The following is a 14,991-nucleotide window of genomic DNA, read 5'->3' as shown; positions in this document are numbered from 1 at the left end:
GAGAACTTAAAATATTAATTAAAGGTTTTTGCTGCCTAATGAGTAAGTTAAACACTTCTGTTTTGGTTTTGATGCCAAAACTTGATATTTTAAGTAATGTCAATTATATTAACTTAATTTCTTTAGTAATGACAACAGCGAAGTTTAACCTACAGTGTGGAGTGAGCCGGATACAAAACACATGGAGTGTGGAGCAGTAGAAACTCTTGCTGCTTCCCTCCGCTCACTATTTACTATAGTATTAGTTCATGTGTGGTGTCTGCTGTCAATTAAACTGGTTTTGTTTGTCCTATGATGAGTTGAACTAAAACAAGCAGTTGTATTCAATGTTTTTTGTTGGTGGTTCTTTATTTATTTATTTATTGTCTGCTGAACATTGATTCTGAAATTATTAATTTGACTGAAGCTGATTTCCTCCTGGCGCCCGGTGACCGCTGTAAGTCGCTGTTGCTGTGATTGTCCTCTAGATGGCAGTAGTACACAGCACACTGATAGCGGAGGCGCTGGAGGAAAAGCTCAGAACAAGCAACATTAAACTCGTGTTGAAGATGAGAAGAAACAAAGAGGCTACACTTCAGCTTTTATCAACTCTAGAGAGATTATTTAGCAAACACGACACAACTCCTGCCTTTCTTCATTATATCCTGGCTCTTGACTGTCAATTCCTCTGTGAAAGCGATCAGGAATAGCGGACTTTTACCGTGTTCATATGTAAACAGGTAACGTTGTGTTTCTCTCCTTATTTATTAGTTCAGATTCCTACTTTCTCAATATTCAAGTGTTTTTCTCTCGGCTGTGTTCCTCTTCAGTGTCGGTTTTCAGCTTTGTTTTTGCTTGGTTTTGGCCACTAACCTCTTTATTAAAGCTCTCGATGTAAAAGCTTCTCGCGGTAAAAGCACAGGTTATGATTCCTGTTTACTTTCACACATTCTTATACTTCAGGATTTGTCTGATCTTTATTAGCGGCAAATGAAATGCTGTGTTCACTCATTTCACCCTCATGGACAAATACTGTAGTCATTTATAGTAAATAGTGTAGTATAAATACAAAACACCAACACTGTACTACATTTACAACAACTATATTACAACACAGCACAGTTTACTGCAGTAAAAACTCATGTTTACTACAGTATGCAGAGCATTTTCTCATTTCACCATAGTTACTGCTGCGCATTCAATAACACAGTTGTACAATACACTTTATTATAGTGTAGTTCAAAAACACTACAGTATTAACTGTAAGTTACTGTAGTATTTTTCATGTGGGTAACCGTAGAATTGTGGAAAAAGGTGTTAAATTATGGGTAACTCTTGAAAGTAATTGGTATTATAATTTATTGTCAAGATAAAGGTTGGTTAACATGAATAATTTACTAACATGAATAATTTTACATAAATTATAAATTAGGTAGGCTTCTTGGGTACAGGGGTGTAATTTGTTGGTGGTACAGGAGGAACATTTTACCAGTGCATATTGTCCCCATCATTTAAAATTAAATAATAAATAAATAAAACACCTTACGGAAAGCATGCAGTGAAGGAAAAGCATCTTAATCATTTTTAATCATTCTTCATAATCCGATTCGTGCATGCAATAATCCCAGCCCATATTGCGCTGACAAGAACAAGCTCTAAAAGGTAAAGTCTAAAGCGAGAGGAGTTATTGATATGTTATTAATATTAGTTATTAATATTAATTATCATAAACACGACCTGCGTTGTATGATAAATATCGGCACAGTGTCGTGTCTGCGATCTTTTCTCATTGAAGAACAGATAATTCATGTTATCGCCGTCTCCCCAGCCAGGTCTTCATCCACAGTTTCCTCTTTTGTTTCTTCTTAAACAATAAAGTATTGCTATAGCAGGCCCGGCGCCAGCATGTCATAAGTGAGGGGGCATTTTAATCCCATTGCACTTGACCTGATGACTGATTTTGGTCCTTCTTGATCCTTTCATTTAGGCTATTTATTACTGTATTACTTTGCATTACCGCCTAAGTTACTGACTTAAGGCAGCAATATACATTTTACATTAATAATAATATGTACAGCTTCGCTATAACCGATTTTATCAATGAAGGTTAGGCAATGATACCGTTTACATTAATGCAGACAGATCAAGGCTTAAGCACCAAAAAGTGGTTTAAATTAAAAGGTTAGTCTCCTTATTTCTTTCCGTTTTATTTTAAAAAAATATAAATGTTTAAAGTTTTCCGTAAAGACTTCAAACTATGTCCACACATGCAAGCTAAACTAAATCATAACAACCATCAGCCTTAGGAAAAAAAGATTTAGGTTACAATTGAATGCCATTTAAAAATAGTAGTTGCTAAAAATAATGTGTTACTTAGTTACATTTTAAGGCATTAGTGTAGCAAAGCAGAGAGCCTGTCTACCTACCTAGATTATCATTCAGCCTGCAGCGCATGTAAGAGGTGCATCCACATGCTCACGCACTAATACCCTTTACATTTATGACACTGTAAACTTGACTTCGCAGGCCGATCATCTTTAAACTCAAAAGGCATTTTTTAAGTGTCTAAACCTGAGACTGCTGCTGTATAGTGGGATGTTTCTTTACACAACTGTAAAAGTGAGCTTTAGCGATGTCAAAATGAAAGCAAATATTTTTAAGGGTTCTGCATTTTGTCAATTTTATAGCCTAAGTATTAGAATAATAATAAATATAATGACAATAATAATATTAATGAATATAATACATTTTAATATTATTTATAGTGTAGACTGTGGGACTGTGCAGTGTCCAACTAATCGTTTTTATTAAGATACTCTAATTTTAATCCCTAACTGAAAAATTATTGTGAAACTTTTGTTTTGACGGGGCTGGAAAAAAAAACTGAAAAAAAAATGTCTTTGTTCGGATTCATCGGATCTATTCTTGCTGTTAAAATAGACCTAAACAGACTGACATGAAAAGTGACCAATCACAGTTGACCTTGTCTAGTTTTGCGTGAAACTTAAGGGCGGGACAAAGGCCTTTATGTGTTACAGTTAGGGCTGGGTATCATTCCAAAATTTTCGATACCGATACCCTGAATTCGATACCGGTTACAAACCATACTTTTTTCGATACTTTTATTTTAAGAAATATATTATAACAAGATTAAAAAAACTCATCATCTCTGAGAAACTGGTTTTATTTTTTCGGGATGTTTGTGACACTTTTCACAGCAGGCTCATCTCTAAGAACAATTAACAAAGGAACAAAAGCACAAAATGAACAAAGTGTAGTTAACACGATATATTAGTGCAAACAGTTTTAATAAAATTTGAATTCAAGCAGTTTTAAGTCAATCAATTTTAAGTATTTGTGAGGTTTACTGCTACTTGAAGGTTTAGTTCAGCCAAAAATTGAAATTCTGTCATTAATGATCTTCAAATGAAGATATTTTGGATTTAATCCAAGAGCTTTAATAATAATTAAATTATTTTTATTTACTTTTTTTTATTTATTTTATTTTTATTTTATTTGACGTCATGGGGGCGGGTACTTTCATTTTCACTGCTACAGGCCCTCACCTCTGCTCGTGTTCAAACCAAAAGATCGCTGCGGTTTTACACAGGGCAGGGTTTTAAGTACTTCCTACATGTTGAGATCGAGTTTATCGACTTGATGAGGGAATGTCTTGACAATCCACACAGACGTGACTCCGACTAATGCAACAAGTAAAATCCTACATTACTTCACGCTTTAACAAACAGTTAAGCAGGTCGCACACCAGAAGCACAGCGACACGACGCGGACATGACAGTTTAAACTATCACACACCAAACGCGTATATTCGCATGATATTTAACATGAAACTAATCAGATGGCGCTCTCTGCTGCGGCTGAAATATGAACTGCGTCCTGAATCATGGCTGATTGGCGCCGGTGTGTGTATAGAAACCTGTTTAGAATTCTAAAATCCATGGCGCTGCGTGGTGCTGCGCGGTGCGTCGCCGAGAGGCGCTTCTGGTGTGCTTCCTGCTTCATACAGAGTGAACCAAAGCGCATTGGTGCCATTATAATGTATTAAATATATATATTTTTTAAAAATCGTGATTTCTTAATTTAATATAAAATTAAATCGTTGTCAAAACGTAAATTAAAATGAATCGAAAAAATCGCCCAGCCCTAATTGTGAATAATGAGAAATGTTATATTTTTATTTTTGGTAAAGTACAGGCCCTGAATCACTTTCTGGCCATCGTATATTATGCATGGACATATATATTGCGATCGTGATTTTCGAATGTATTAAATCGCTTTGTAAACGTTTATTATTACCATTTTATGAATCTCCCCATACAGTTGAATAGAGCGCTTGGACCTGGAAGCCACTTCTCGTGACGTTACACTTAACAAGCGGATACAGGTTATTTGACACACCCCTAGATGTCTCATTTTAACTTTTGACCGTTTTAGGATAAGTTCTTATTCTAGGTGGTCCTGTTATTCTTGGCTCTCTGCCAGCTTGCTATGGTCAGCAGAGATGTCACAGGTCTGTCAGCCACTGTTTTGAAACCAAAGTTCTCTCTCCATAGATGCAACTTATCCAAAAGAACTTTTTCATAAATACTGTACCATCATGTATTTACATAAATTGTCATGATGGTACAGTAACTTTATAATATGTTACTCTAGATTCTGACATGTATAGCTTCATATGAGTATTTGACATATATAATCAGTGCTTTACATATTCAGTCATTCTTCAGCATAGCCTTCTCCCTGTGTTGCTCCTGTGCAGGCATACTCCTCTTACACAGTAGTATTTTTACCACAGGTTGGCATGTTTGCTGCAAACACAACACAATACTTTTTGAGAAGAGAAAATTAACTGCTTTACACTTAGAAAATACTTCACTCTGTGAGAATAGAAATCTTCGGTACACATGCAAACCAAATAAAAATCAGTATTTACTAGGGATGTAACGGTATTGTAAATACCGTCATACCGCAATATTAATTTTTTTCGATATTACCGAAGTCGCATGACTCGGTAAAACTATAGGTCTTCTGAGAAAATTTGCTCAGGCGAATGAAGTGAACGGGAGGTAGCGAAAACTACAATTCCCATCAGCCCATGCTTGACCATCATCCCTTGCGGTCTGTTGTCGCTACAGATCCAGTAATGCGGAAATGGAGTGTGCTGCTAGAAGCGGGGATGAAAAGAGCTGGAAAACTCTAAGGCCCCGTTTACACTAATGTGTTTTAGTTTGAAAACGCATAAGTTTTGCTACGGTTACGCCATCCGTCAACACTACGCCGGAGTTCTCGAGCGCCGAAAACGGAGCGTTTCGAAAACGCTGGAGAGGCTGTTTTCATTCTGAAACGCTGCTGCTTCGTCTCAGTGTGGATGATGGAAAACGGAGACATCTGAAAACGGAGGCGGGGCTGCAGACGTTTGCCTCTCTGATTGGGGCTTTTCCTCAATATTAAGTAGCCTAACACAGTGGTTCTCAAAGTGGGGGTCGGGACCCCCCGAGGGGTCGCGGGGCAATGAAGGGGGGTCGCCTGGTGATTTTCAAAAATCTATTTATTTTTATTAAACCATAAGAATTAACATATTTTATCCATAACTATACTGAAAATAAAAATAGTCGTTTATAGTTACTATATACTATATAGTTACTATAGTAGCTTATAGTTACTAGTTCTATTGGATTGCGACCCCTGGGGTAATTACATTATATTAAAGGCAGCAATAGCGTCAGATGCATTTTGATTTTATAACATCAGGTTATACTTTCTGGCACATTTAAAGCACTGACACAAATTTAATTGGTGTGTCTGCGTCATTGCATGCAAGGTTTCTGTATTTATAACCACCTCAGAGGATATTGGGGGTCGCGAGTCACTGGCATTGTTATTTTGGGGGTCGCGGGCTGAAAAGTTTGGGAACCCCTGGCCTAACACACAGTTCAGTCCTGCATTCTCTCCGTGTAAGTTCAGACTTCGCAAGTTTGATCAAGGCTGCAGTCTCTTCTTCTCAGTTTGATATGGACAACAGACTATACCGAGGACACGGGTAAATCTTCAAAGGGAACAGTGTACTTTATAACTTCATTCACATCACCCTTTCTTCGTTGTTTCACTTTCTCAACAATAAAATGTAAACATGATTTAAGGAACTGCCTATTTTCATTTTAATATTAGCAACTTAGACAGCAGAAATGTTGAGGCGTCGTGCTTCATATATGAGCGTCATCTTCACTGTGTGGATATTTATAACAAAACGGAGCCGATAACAACTGCCTCCTTTCAATTTCAGTGAAAATACAAAACACAGCCTGAGTATCAGTTTTAAGAATCGATAATGGCCATTATAAAAGTATAACATACAATAAGTTTATACATTATAGGAAATAAAGGCAAGCGATCAGTCAATATACAGAATGTACGTGGTTACATTAATCATTAACTTATCTTTGCGCTCAGCCAAAACACGTTACCTGAGAACAAGTAATAGATTCCAATGCCCAAAGTCAGGGAATATGTCGTTAGATAAAGACAACAAGATGAATGAAATATCCCGTTTAATAAATATAGTGAGATTAGATCCAGCGGGAGATGCTTGATGAGAAGTCCGACTAGCAGAGCTCTCATCTGGGTAGATGGGCTGAGTGTGATTAAATGTTGAATGTGATGAGTTTTCAACAATACTAAATTGAAACTTTATTTTTTTTTACATGGTTTAATAATTTTTTGTTATTAAAATTGAAGTTCCTGTTTCAAAGCTTACAGATAGATGGCTAATTTGTATGTCATTGACACTTTTGGCACTTTTTTGGAGTATTTTCATAAGTTTTGTTTTTTCCTGTAAATGATTCAATAAATACCGTACCGTGACATTCATACCGAGGTATTACCGTACCGTGAAATTCTGATATCGTTACATCCCTAGTATTTACTCTTTTTCAGGCAAGTACTTTTTCACATACTCTTATTGTACTTATTGTTTTTCCCTCTCCTCTGTTGCCACTAGCTTGCATGGTTTGGGATCGGTAGAGCTACGCATTGATGAGCTACGCAACAATAGATTTGCTCTTCAGTGTTTAGGCCCTCAGTAGTGAATATCAAACCACACTGAACTGAGCTGAACTGAACTTAAACACTAAAGGCTGAACTACACTGTTTCAATTTACTATGATCTTCTATGTGCAGCTGCTTTGACACAATCTACATCGTAAAAGCGCTATTCAAATAAAGGTGAATTGAATTGAATACAACATGCAGTATAGCCATGTCTAAAGTTAATGAAGATTAATGAATGAATTAATAAAACACACAAATGAACAAACTGAACAAAAGACATTACTACATACACACGCTTACTGTATACAGACCCTAATACTACCATTAATCCATGCTCCTTTCACAATATTATTAATACATATTCTTCTTTTAATGTACCTTTATGTAAAATACACACAAAATCGTTGAGATTTTTGGCCCCTTTAACCCTTGAAGACCTAGAGGTATTTTGTGGGCACCTAATGGGCTTATATTATATATTTTTTTAAAGCAGTTTTATTGTTATTTTAACAGCCTCAATTGTCATATATTATTTTAAACAGGCGAACCTAAAGCTTTAATCTGTATCGTTAGCCGCATTTCCACTATCGGGCCAGTGCGAGCCAGGGCTTTAATCGGGCCGGGCCGGGCCAATAGCCCGGGAGGTTGAGGAATGAGGCTGAAATCATGTCGCGTTTCCACTGTCGGGCTAGTAGCTCACAGCGCGTAACGCAAACACCGCCCCCAGAACATCCCCGAATCAAACGTCACACAACCCGCCCACTTCAGCGGGAATGAGGCAGATAAAGCACATCATAGAATCATCACGAAACGAAACCATTAAAATGAAGACAACCGAAATAAACAAACGACACGTTACTGTACAGCCGTACATGAAATGTCTATACGCACAGACCTGTGTATTTCCATTCATTACATTTATTGTTTACTCGCCGACGGACTGTTAGCATTGTGCATGGAGTGCTCTCGCCACTAACGCAGGGACCCATCACAGTGAGCGCACACATCCATAACATAAAGCCACAGAAATTCTCCTTTATAACTCGATATGGTATGTATTTTATAACATCCTCGTTTTGATAGACGCCGTGTTAAGTTTTCAGCACAAGAGCAAGTAGCCTAATAAAGTATAGCCATATTTGTTGCTCTCTGCAGCTATTCACTAAAGCTCTTCATTTAAAGTTTCATTTATAAATTTAACCACGTCATATAAAAACATAAACAGTTGTTTGAGGATATAGAACACATTTTGTGTTTGGACTTTCCCCCATATGCGTTTAAAGCTGCGCGCGCTGAGCAGGAGTGACAGAAAAAAAGGTATAGGCTAGATTCTGCATTCACTCACCGATATAATGCTCTGTTTGCGCGATTTCATTAATATCATCGTATCCAAATACTTTAGAAATATTTACTTATATAAATATTTACTTTATATAAATATTTCAAACCTTCTCCGGTGTTTAGTTTTTAGAAAATATCGAAAATCTTTTTTCTTTCAGACAGGTCTTTGTAAAATGAAAGTTAGGCTACATGTGGCTTTAAAACGGTTTGATTTATGTATTGTATATAGGCTACCTACATTGTTATAGCTAGCTTTTGTTTATTTTATATTGGTTAATTTATTTAAGGTGATTTTAAATTTATCCGATATTTGTAATTCTTTAAATTATATTTCAATATAGCTTAGGCTATTTGATCAAGATATGACAGTATATTGTTTAAAGTCTACGAAAGTGGGCACGTATTTTGTTAAGTTTTATGTCTCTCTAATGTATTTATATTGTGTATTATCTCCAAAATAAATAAAGAAAAAAAGCCGCTCGCGGAATCAACAGAGCTGTGAAGGAGCGCTCTTGCCCGGTCTCACACACACATACACGCATCTAAACGTGCACAAACAAACATTTTAAACTTGACAAAAACTCTGGAAAACCTTTACTGTCTGCTGTGTCTTTAATATGGTGTAAAGATTATTATGCGTTATTGAAACATAAAGGAGGACGCAGCAAAAAACGTCACTATGAATTAAAACTACTTTATTATTTTATGCAGCAGCCTTACATTTAAAAGCGAAACATAAGGGCGATCATACGCAAAAAGACCCCAGACTATAAGGCCAGATGTTTTCTTTCCCTTATTTCTTTATTTGTTTGGCGCATGTACTCATGTGCGATCAGAAAACTGCCCGCCTCTCCTTTCACTCCGCCCCGAAGCCCCAGCTGGCCCTCCTTGGCCCAAGGTATTCGGCGGGCCGAAAAAGGCCGGCCGCTGGCCCCAAGAAAGCCTCGCTTTGGCCCGATTAGGCCCCGGAAGTGACAGTGGAAACCCCACTGGCCTTGGCTCGCCCTGGCTCGCTCGCTTTAGGCGCGATAGTGGAAACGCGGCTATTTAAAGGTCCAGTCTAAAATATCTTTTGGTCCAAAAACATATAAAAAGACAGATAATATTCCAGAATTTTAAGAGAAACGGTTTTTAAAAAGGTGGCATTTTCTAGTTAGTACCAACAAAACCTCATGAAGTTTTTTTTTTTTTTTTTTTTTGCACGCTATGATGTTTTATACTTCCAAAATCAATTTTGTCTACATCCATCATTCCCTGAGCAAGTTATAGCAATTTATTTCAACGTTATTCTAAGGCGATTTTTGAGCGGGGAAAAAACTAGTGACTTTAACTTACTGACAATGTATTTGCCCAAAAGTTCTGGGAATGAACTAAACAGAAAGATTGTTACAAAATAACAGAACACTGAAGAAAGTTTGACTTTCCAAATAATATATTTTCAGTTACCATAAACAACACCATACAATGAACAAATAAACAAATAAGAAAATAATAAATAATGCATCAAAGTCAATGGTGTAAATCCTCAGTAAAAAATAGATATAAATATTTATTATACTATAAATAGTCACATAATTAAACTAGATTTAATATAGACCATCCTTAGGTTTTGTTACGACAAGAGGGGATGACACACACAACTGGAGGTAAGATCCAATATGCAGGTTTATTCAGCGTCAGGCAAGCAATGGTCAAAACAGGTGCTAACGGGTATATACAGGCAGTCCAGAATCGTAGTCGTATAAACAGGCAATAGGTCGTAAGGCAGGTGGCTAAACAGGAGAACAAGGATAAACGAGACTGGGTCAAAACAAGACAGGGTAAACGCGTTGTAATGTCATCTGAGATAAACAAGACTCTGCAAACAGAAAGGGTGAACGTGTGGCTTATGGAGTGAATGCAATCAGTCTCTGACAGTCCACAGGTGTTGCGAGTGTAATCAGTCTAGATGAGTGAGCATGGGTGTCTGGGCTAAGTGCATGTATGAATATGTAGTCCAGGAAAAGGGGTAAGTGTAGGCCATGGTTATTGTGTGAGAACCAGCGATCTATGGAGAAACATCGCTGGTTATCTTAACAGGTTTTATGTGCCAGCATAAGGTGTTGACCCTGCTGCTTTTCAACTTTTGCGTTGCAGACAAAAAGCCGCACCGTCATTTGCATCCTTTGAAAACAGCAAGAGCAGCACTTCGTCTTTGCTGTGTCACTGTTTTGTCATGTTTTTGTGCTGTTGTGCATGCAAAAGTACTTAGTATGAGAATTATTTAATGCAAAACTTTTTTTTTTTTTGCATTTTATTTAGACGTTCGTAAATGTACAGCCTATTTCTCATTCCGGGTTCTTCAAATAACTGATTTCTGGTCCACAAAGCGAAACCTATGCTTATTGGTTGAGAGAGAGCGAGTTTGAACCAATCTGGGTATGGAGGAGGGACAATGCGTCAATGCATCATGTCTGGTTTGTCCGGAGACACAAGCCACGAGCGTTCATTTGTCAAATCAGCGTGGTCAAAATGTGATGACGTAACCACTCTAAGTCCGGAGCCTCCGAATGTATTGAATGTAATGTTTTACAGTGATGGAAAGCTGAGACTCTCTTCTTTATGGCAATCTTTGAATTGTACGGATCGGATCAGCGGATCAAAGGGTATTAAACACTTAAAAAGAATACTTATTTTTAGCCGCGGGCGGCTGTTTCGGTCTTTAAGGGTCAAGTCAAGCAGCAAAATAATGGGGTTACTAAATAAACTCGATTCTGAAAAGCTGATTTCAAAAGTCATCTGTTTATAGTTGGCATTTGTGGTTTTCAATTAGATAAAACAACTTTTTCTTCTAAAAAATTATTCCCTAATAAAAAGTGTAATCTCAGTGAATCAGCTACGTCGGTGGCGCTAGTCAATCCACAATAATTTAGTGGCTGCATTTTATTTTAAAATGAATTTATTTATTGAAATATTGTGAATTTAGGTAAGAGCATTTAAATTAATAATATCAACAACTAATTCTTTTAGGGGTGGCCAGAAATTACACAGGTTGGCCGTGGCAGCCCCTGTGTCAGCGTGTTGTCATGTCATTTAAAAGGCAGTCTTTTCATTTTTATTCCAGACCTGATGGAGGACACACACCGTCACAAGAAAATGAGTGAAAAAACTGACTCACTGAAGAGAAAAGACAAAGAATGTGTGACCTGCACTCAGTGTGGAAAGAGTCTTGCACACAACCAGAGTCTCAGGAAACACATGAGGATCCACACTGGAGAGAAACCATGCACATGCACTCAGTGTGGGAAGAGTTTCAGAGAATCATCAACCCTTAATGTTCACATGCTGATCCACACTGGAGAGAAAACACACAAGTGTGATCAGTGCTGCAAAACATTTCTGAGGGCTGCAGACCTGAAGGGCCACCTTAGAGTTCATTCAAAGGAGAAGCTTTATCCGTGTTCTGTGTGTGAAAAGAGTTTCAGACATCAACGTAGTTTAAGAAATCATCAGAAGATCCACACCGGTGTGGGAGAGTACAAGTGCTTTGAGTGTGAGAAGACCTTTTGTGCAGCTGGAAATTTGAAAATACATGAGAGAATTCACACTGCAGAGAAACCTTACATTTGTTCACTGTGCAATAAGAGATTCAGTCAGCTTGCACATATGAAAACACATGCGACTGTTCACACTGGAGAGAAACCTTACAAGTGTTCACACTGTGAGAAGAGATTCAGGCGTTCAGGAGAAGTGAGACAACATGAGAGGACTCACACTGGAGAGAAACCTTACAAGTGTTCACTGTGCAATAAGAGATTCAGTCAGATTGCACAAAAGACAATACATGAGAGGATTCACACTGGAGAGAAACCGTACACGTGTTCATACTGTGATAAGAGATTTAAGGATTCAGGAAATCTGAGACAACATGAAAGGATTCACACTGGAGAGAAACCTTACAAGTGTTCACACTGCGACACGAGATTCAGACAGTTAGGAGGCCTGAAAATACATGAGAGGATTCACACCAGAGAGAAACTGTACGTTCACACTGAAAGTGGCGAGAGCGTCAAAGTAGGCGGAAGTCAATGAGAGCCGGCGGCGCGGAGCAGGGCGGCGCGTCTTGGCTGGTGTGGGCATCGAGGAGAGTTGAAATCAAGTCAGCTTTATGGTAATAAGCTATGACGCGGTTCGGTGGCAACCAATCAGAATGTAGAAGTCCACCGCTTGAGAGGAGTCCAGAGAACACAGTCACTGTGAACTTTGGTTCTGGCCACAGTTGTTCCCAAGGGTTTGATTATTGCAATCATCGGATTTCTAATTATTTACAATGTTTTCTTACAGGAACATTTAAAAAGGTACTGGCGAATTACTGATGTACATTAATTGTTTTTTTTTTTCTTTAAAAAAGTGGGAAACTCATGCGACAATACAAAACAGTGCTGCTGCATCAGGATATTACAGACATATGGACACATAGTGGATGAGTGGAGCAAAGCCAGACCACAAGCAACTTGATCTTCCGTAGTTAAATGAGTTTGAGAATAAGAGCTGAAGGCAGACCGCGTTGTCACCAGGGTAGTCCACAGTGTTTTTTTAAAGGTTTGATGGTGTTTATGGGGTGCAAAACAATGTGTGTTCATGATTCGTCTATAAAAACTCTCGAGACAACCTGAGCTCAAACTGCCCTCTTGCCCTGCAAAGGGAGGGACCCTGTGCTCAAGGATCTTATAAGCTCAGGGCTTTCACCCAGGACAGCATGACAAACAAGCTTTATAATCAGTCATCAGCTAAGTGTGAACTCTTGAATGTGTTGTGATTGGCGGGTCGGCTACACATCACCAGGAAACGTCATGCCTCTCCTGCATGCTGTCTGTTAATAATGTCAGTGAAGACGTATCAGTTTGAGTCAGACACAGAAATGAAGAGGACACAGCTGAAGCCATGCAAACGCGACTCTTGCAAGATGTTTCTGAATGGTGTTTTTGTTTTGTTCATTGGTATGAGGAGGAATGTGGTCAAGCCGTCCGCATTTGATAGAAATAGTTAAAGCAGATCAAACAGACAGAGTAACTCTTTCTAAATTACAGATTTGCTCAGTTATTTGTCCTAGCCCACTCAGTACAGTGTATTTACTATTGCATGCAGTTTTATATAATGTGGTTTAACCTTGTGAGCGACAGTAGGAAACAAATTAAAGAAACATTCAAATACTTTGTGTTACAAATATTCCTTTATTTCATTTGCAGGTCATTGCAGATCCACATGCAGGTTTATTACAAGAGAATGGTCAGGCAAGCAACGGTCGATACAGGAGCAAACGGATGTATACAGGCAAATCCAGGGTCGTGGTCATACAACAGGCGGAGGGTCAAAAGGCAGGCAGCAGACAGGAATAAACAATAAAACAAGGCAAGGGTCTAACACGGCAAGGAAAACGCATCGTTAGGGATGGATGACGTGAAACTGATGTTTTGACACAGTGTCGAGATCCCAAAGCACAAGTGTTGTGAAACACCCAGGTCACGTGATTAAGGAGATTTGAAACACCAGGTCACTTGTATAAATTGATTCAGAGCCTCGATCATTTCAAAAGCTTTTCGAGACTTGCCCTTATCTGCGTTTGACTGACAATCCTCTATCTCATGTAGCCTAGTGGGCTATTGTGTGCACAAAGTAACTGTGCTGCAAATGGTCTGAGTTTAAATCCTGACTTGTACAAATACTCTGAAATTATGATTTGATGTATTTTAATAATGTTTCTTTATGTTTTATGACCAAAATCAAGACATATTTGTTCAAACAGTGTTCATTTACAAGAACAGCGCAATTACAAACTAAAATTTATAACTGCATCACCGTTGATTCGAACCCATTACCTCTGCATGCTAGTCAGGAACTCTCACCGCTCCACTAAATGACTTGAAACCTCAACTCTACAGCGTGGGGTTTAATACATCAAATTGCTGAACTGTTTCTTTGCGGAAGCTGTTCCAGAGCAATACAGAAAAATGACCACTAGGTGTCACTGTAGAGACAGGGTTTCAAAACATTTCAAAGCTTCGACACATTTGCTTCGGCTGTTTCAGGGTTTCATGAAGCCTCGCTTTGTCTACCACTACACGCCTTAATGTCACAACAACAGATAATAAGACTCAGCACTGAAGTGTGTGTATGTTATTTGTGTACAAAGTCTTTCCAATCCGTTCCTGAGCAGCTCCCAACCGTGTTTGTATGTGTGATCAACCGAATGAGGAACAGGTGTGTGTGAGCGGTGCATGACTGGACATGTAGTTCTTTAAAGTGGCAGATTTGTAGTTCTTCGGTGATCTGCACAGGCTGGATCGCAGGTGACCGTGACATAAAGGCTCTAAAGACTCCGTTTCTAATCGAGGACAGGTAAAACGGTAGACTTTGATCTACTTTGGTTTTTCTTTTACTTTCTGCGGTTTAACCACATCGTAAATCTGCAATCGTAGTGACATTGTACTGTAGTCAGGCTAGAACAAAGTAAAACACATTTCAGGTATTTATAAAGAGTATGTTTATGCTAAATAAATAAAAGAAAATATTACAAAAATTAAAGCAGGGACAAACCTATAGTGAAAACAACACACTTTAGTG

General features: G+C 38.2%; 2 protein-coding genes across 5 annotated transcripts in view; both read left to right on the top strand.

The window, feature by feature from the left end:
• znf1001 (zinc finger protein 1001) overlaps window positions 1–13,581 on the top strand; it is a 42,838-nt gene extending 29,257 nt beyond the window's left edge. The window contains exons 4-6 of one of the 2 annotated variants that reach the window (XM_073943651.1): window positions 468–719; window positions 11,492–12,538; window positions 12,779–13,581. The gene's annotated coding sequence lies outside the window, so the exon portion shown is untranslated. Of the gene's footprint in view, window positions 1–467; window positions 720–11,491 lie in introns of both variants that reach the window. The other variant, XM_073943653.1, reaches the window with a different exon arrangement.
• On the top strand, window positions 519–14,947 carry LOC798120 (uncharacterized). Of its 3 annotated transcripts, none has more exons than XR_012400770.1 (3): window positions 519–719; window positions 11,492–12,538; window positions 13,617–14,947. XR_012400770.1 is itself a non-coding variant. In XM_021474881.3 (2 exons), the coding sequence occupies exon 2, from the start codon at window positions 11,497–11,499 to the stop codon at window positions 12,457–12,459; it is 963 nt and encodes a 320-aa protein (XP_021330556.1). In that variant the 5' UTR covers window positions 519–719; window positions 11,492–11,496; the 3' UTR covers window positions 12,460–13,581. The 3 variants fall into 3 exon arrangements, 1 of the variants encoding a protein (XP_021330556.1); XR_012400769.1 differs by lacking the exon at window positions 13,617–14,947 and adding an exon at window positions 12,779–13,581; XM_021474881.3 differs by lacking the exon at window positions 13,617–14,947 and having other exon boundaries at window positions 11,492–13,581.
• The last annotated feature ends 44 nt before the right edge of the window (window positions 14,948–14,991 follow it).

The sequence above is a fragment of the Danio rerio genome, chromosome 3, assembly GCF_049306965.1.
Source record: "Danio rerio strain Tuebingen ecotype United States chromosome 3, GRCz12tu, whole genome shotgun sequence".
Classification (NCBI taxonomy): domain Eukaryota; kingdom Metazoa; phylum Chordata; class Actinopteri; order Cypriniformes; family Danionidae; genus Danio; species Danio rerio.
The sequence above is the reverse complement of the archived record's forward strand: the minus strand, read 5'-3'. Positions and strand labels throughout refer to the sequence as shown.

What these genes read in the sequence shown, in the direction of transcription:
- LOC798120 (XM_021474881.3), top strand. Translation starts at nt 11,497, where the DNA reads ATGGAGGACACACACCGTCACAAGAAAATGAGTGAAAAAACTGACTCA.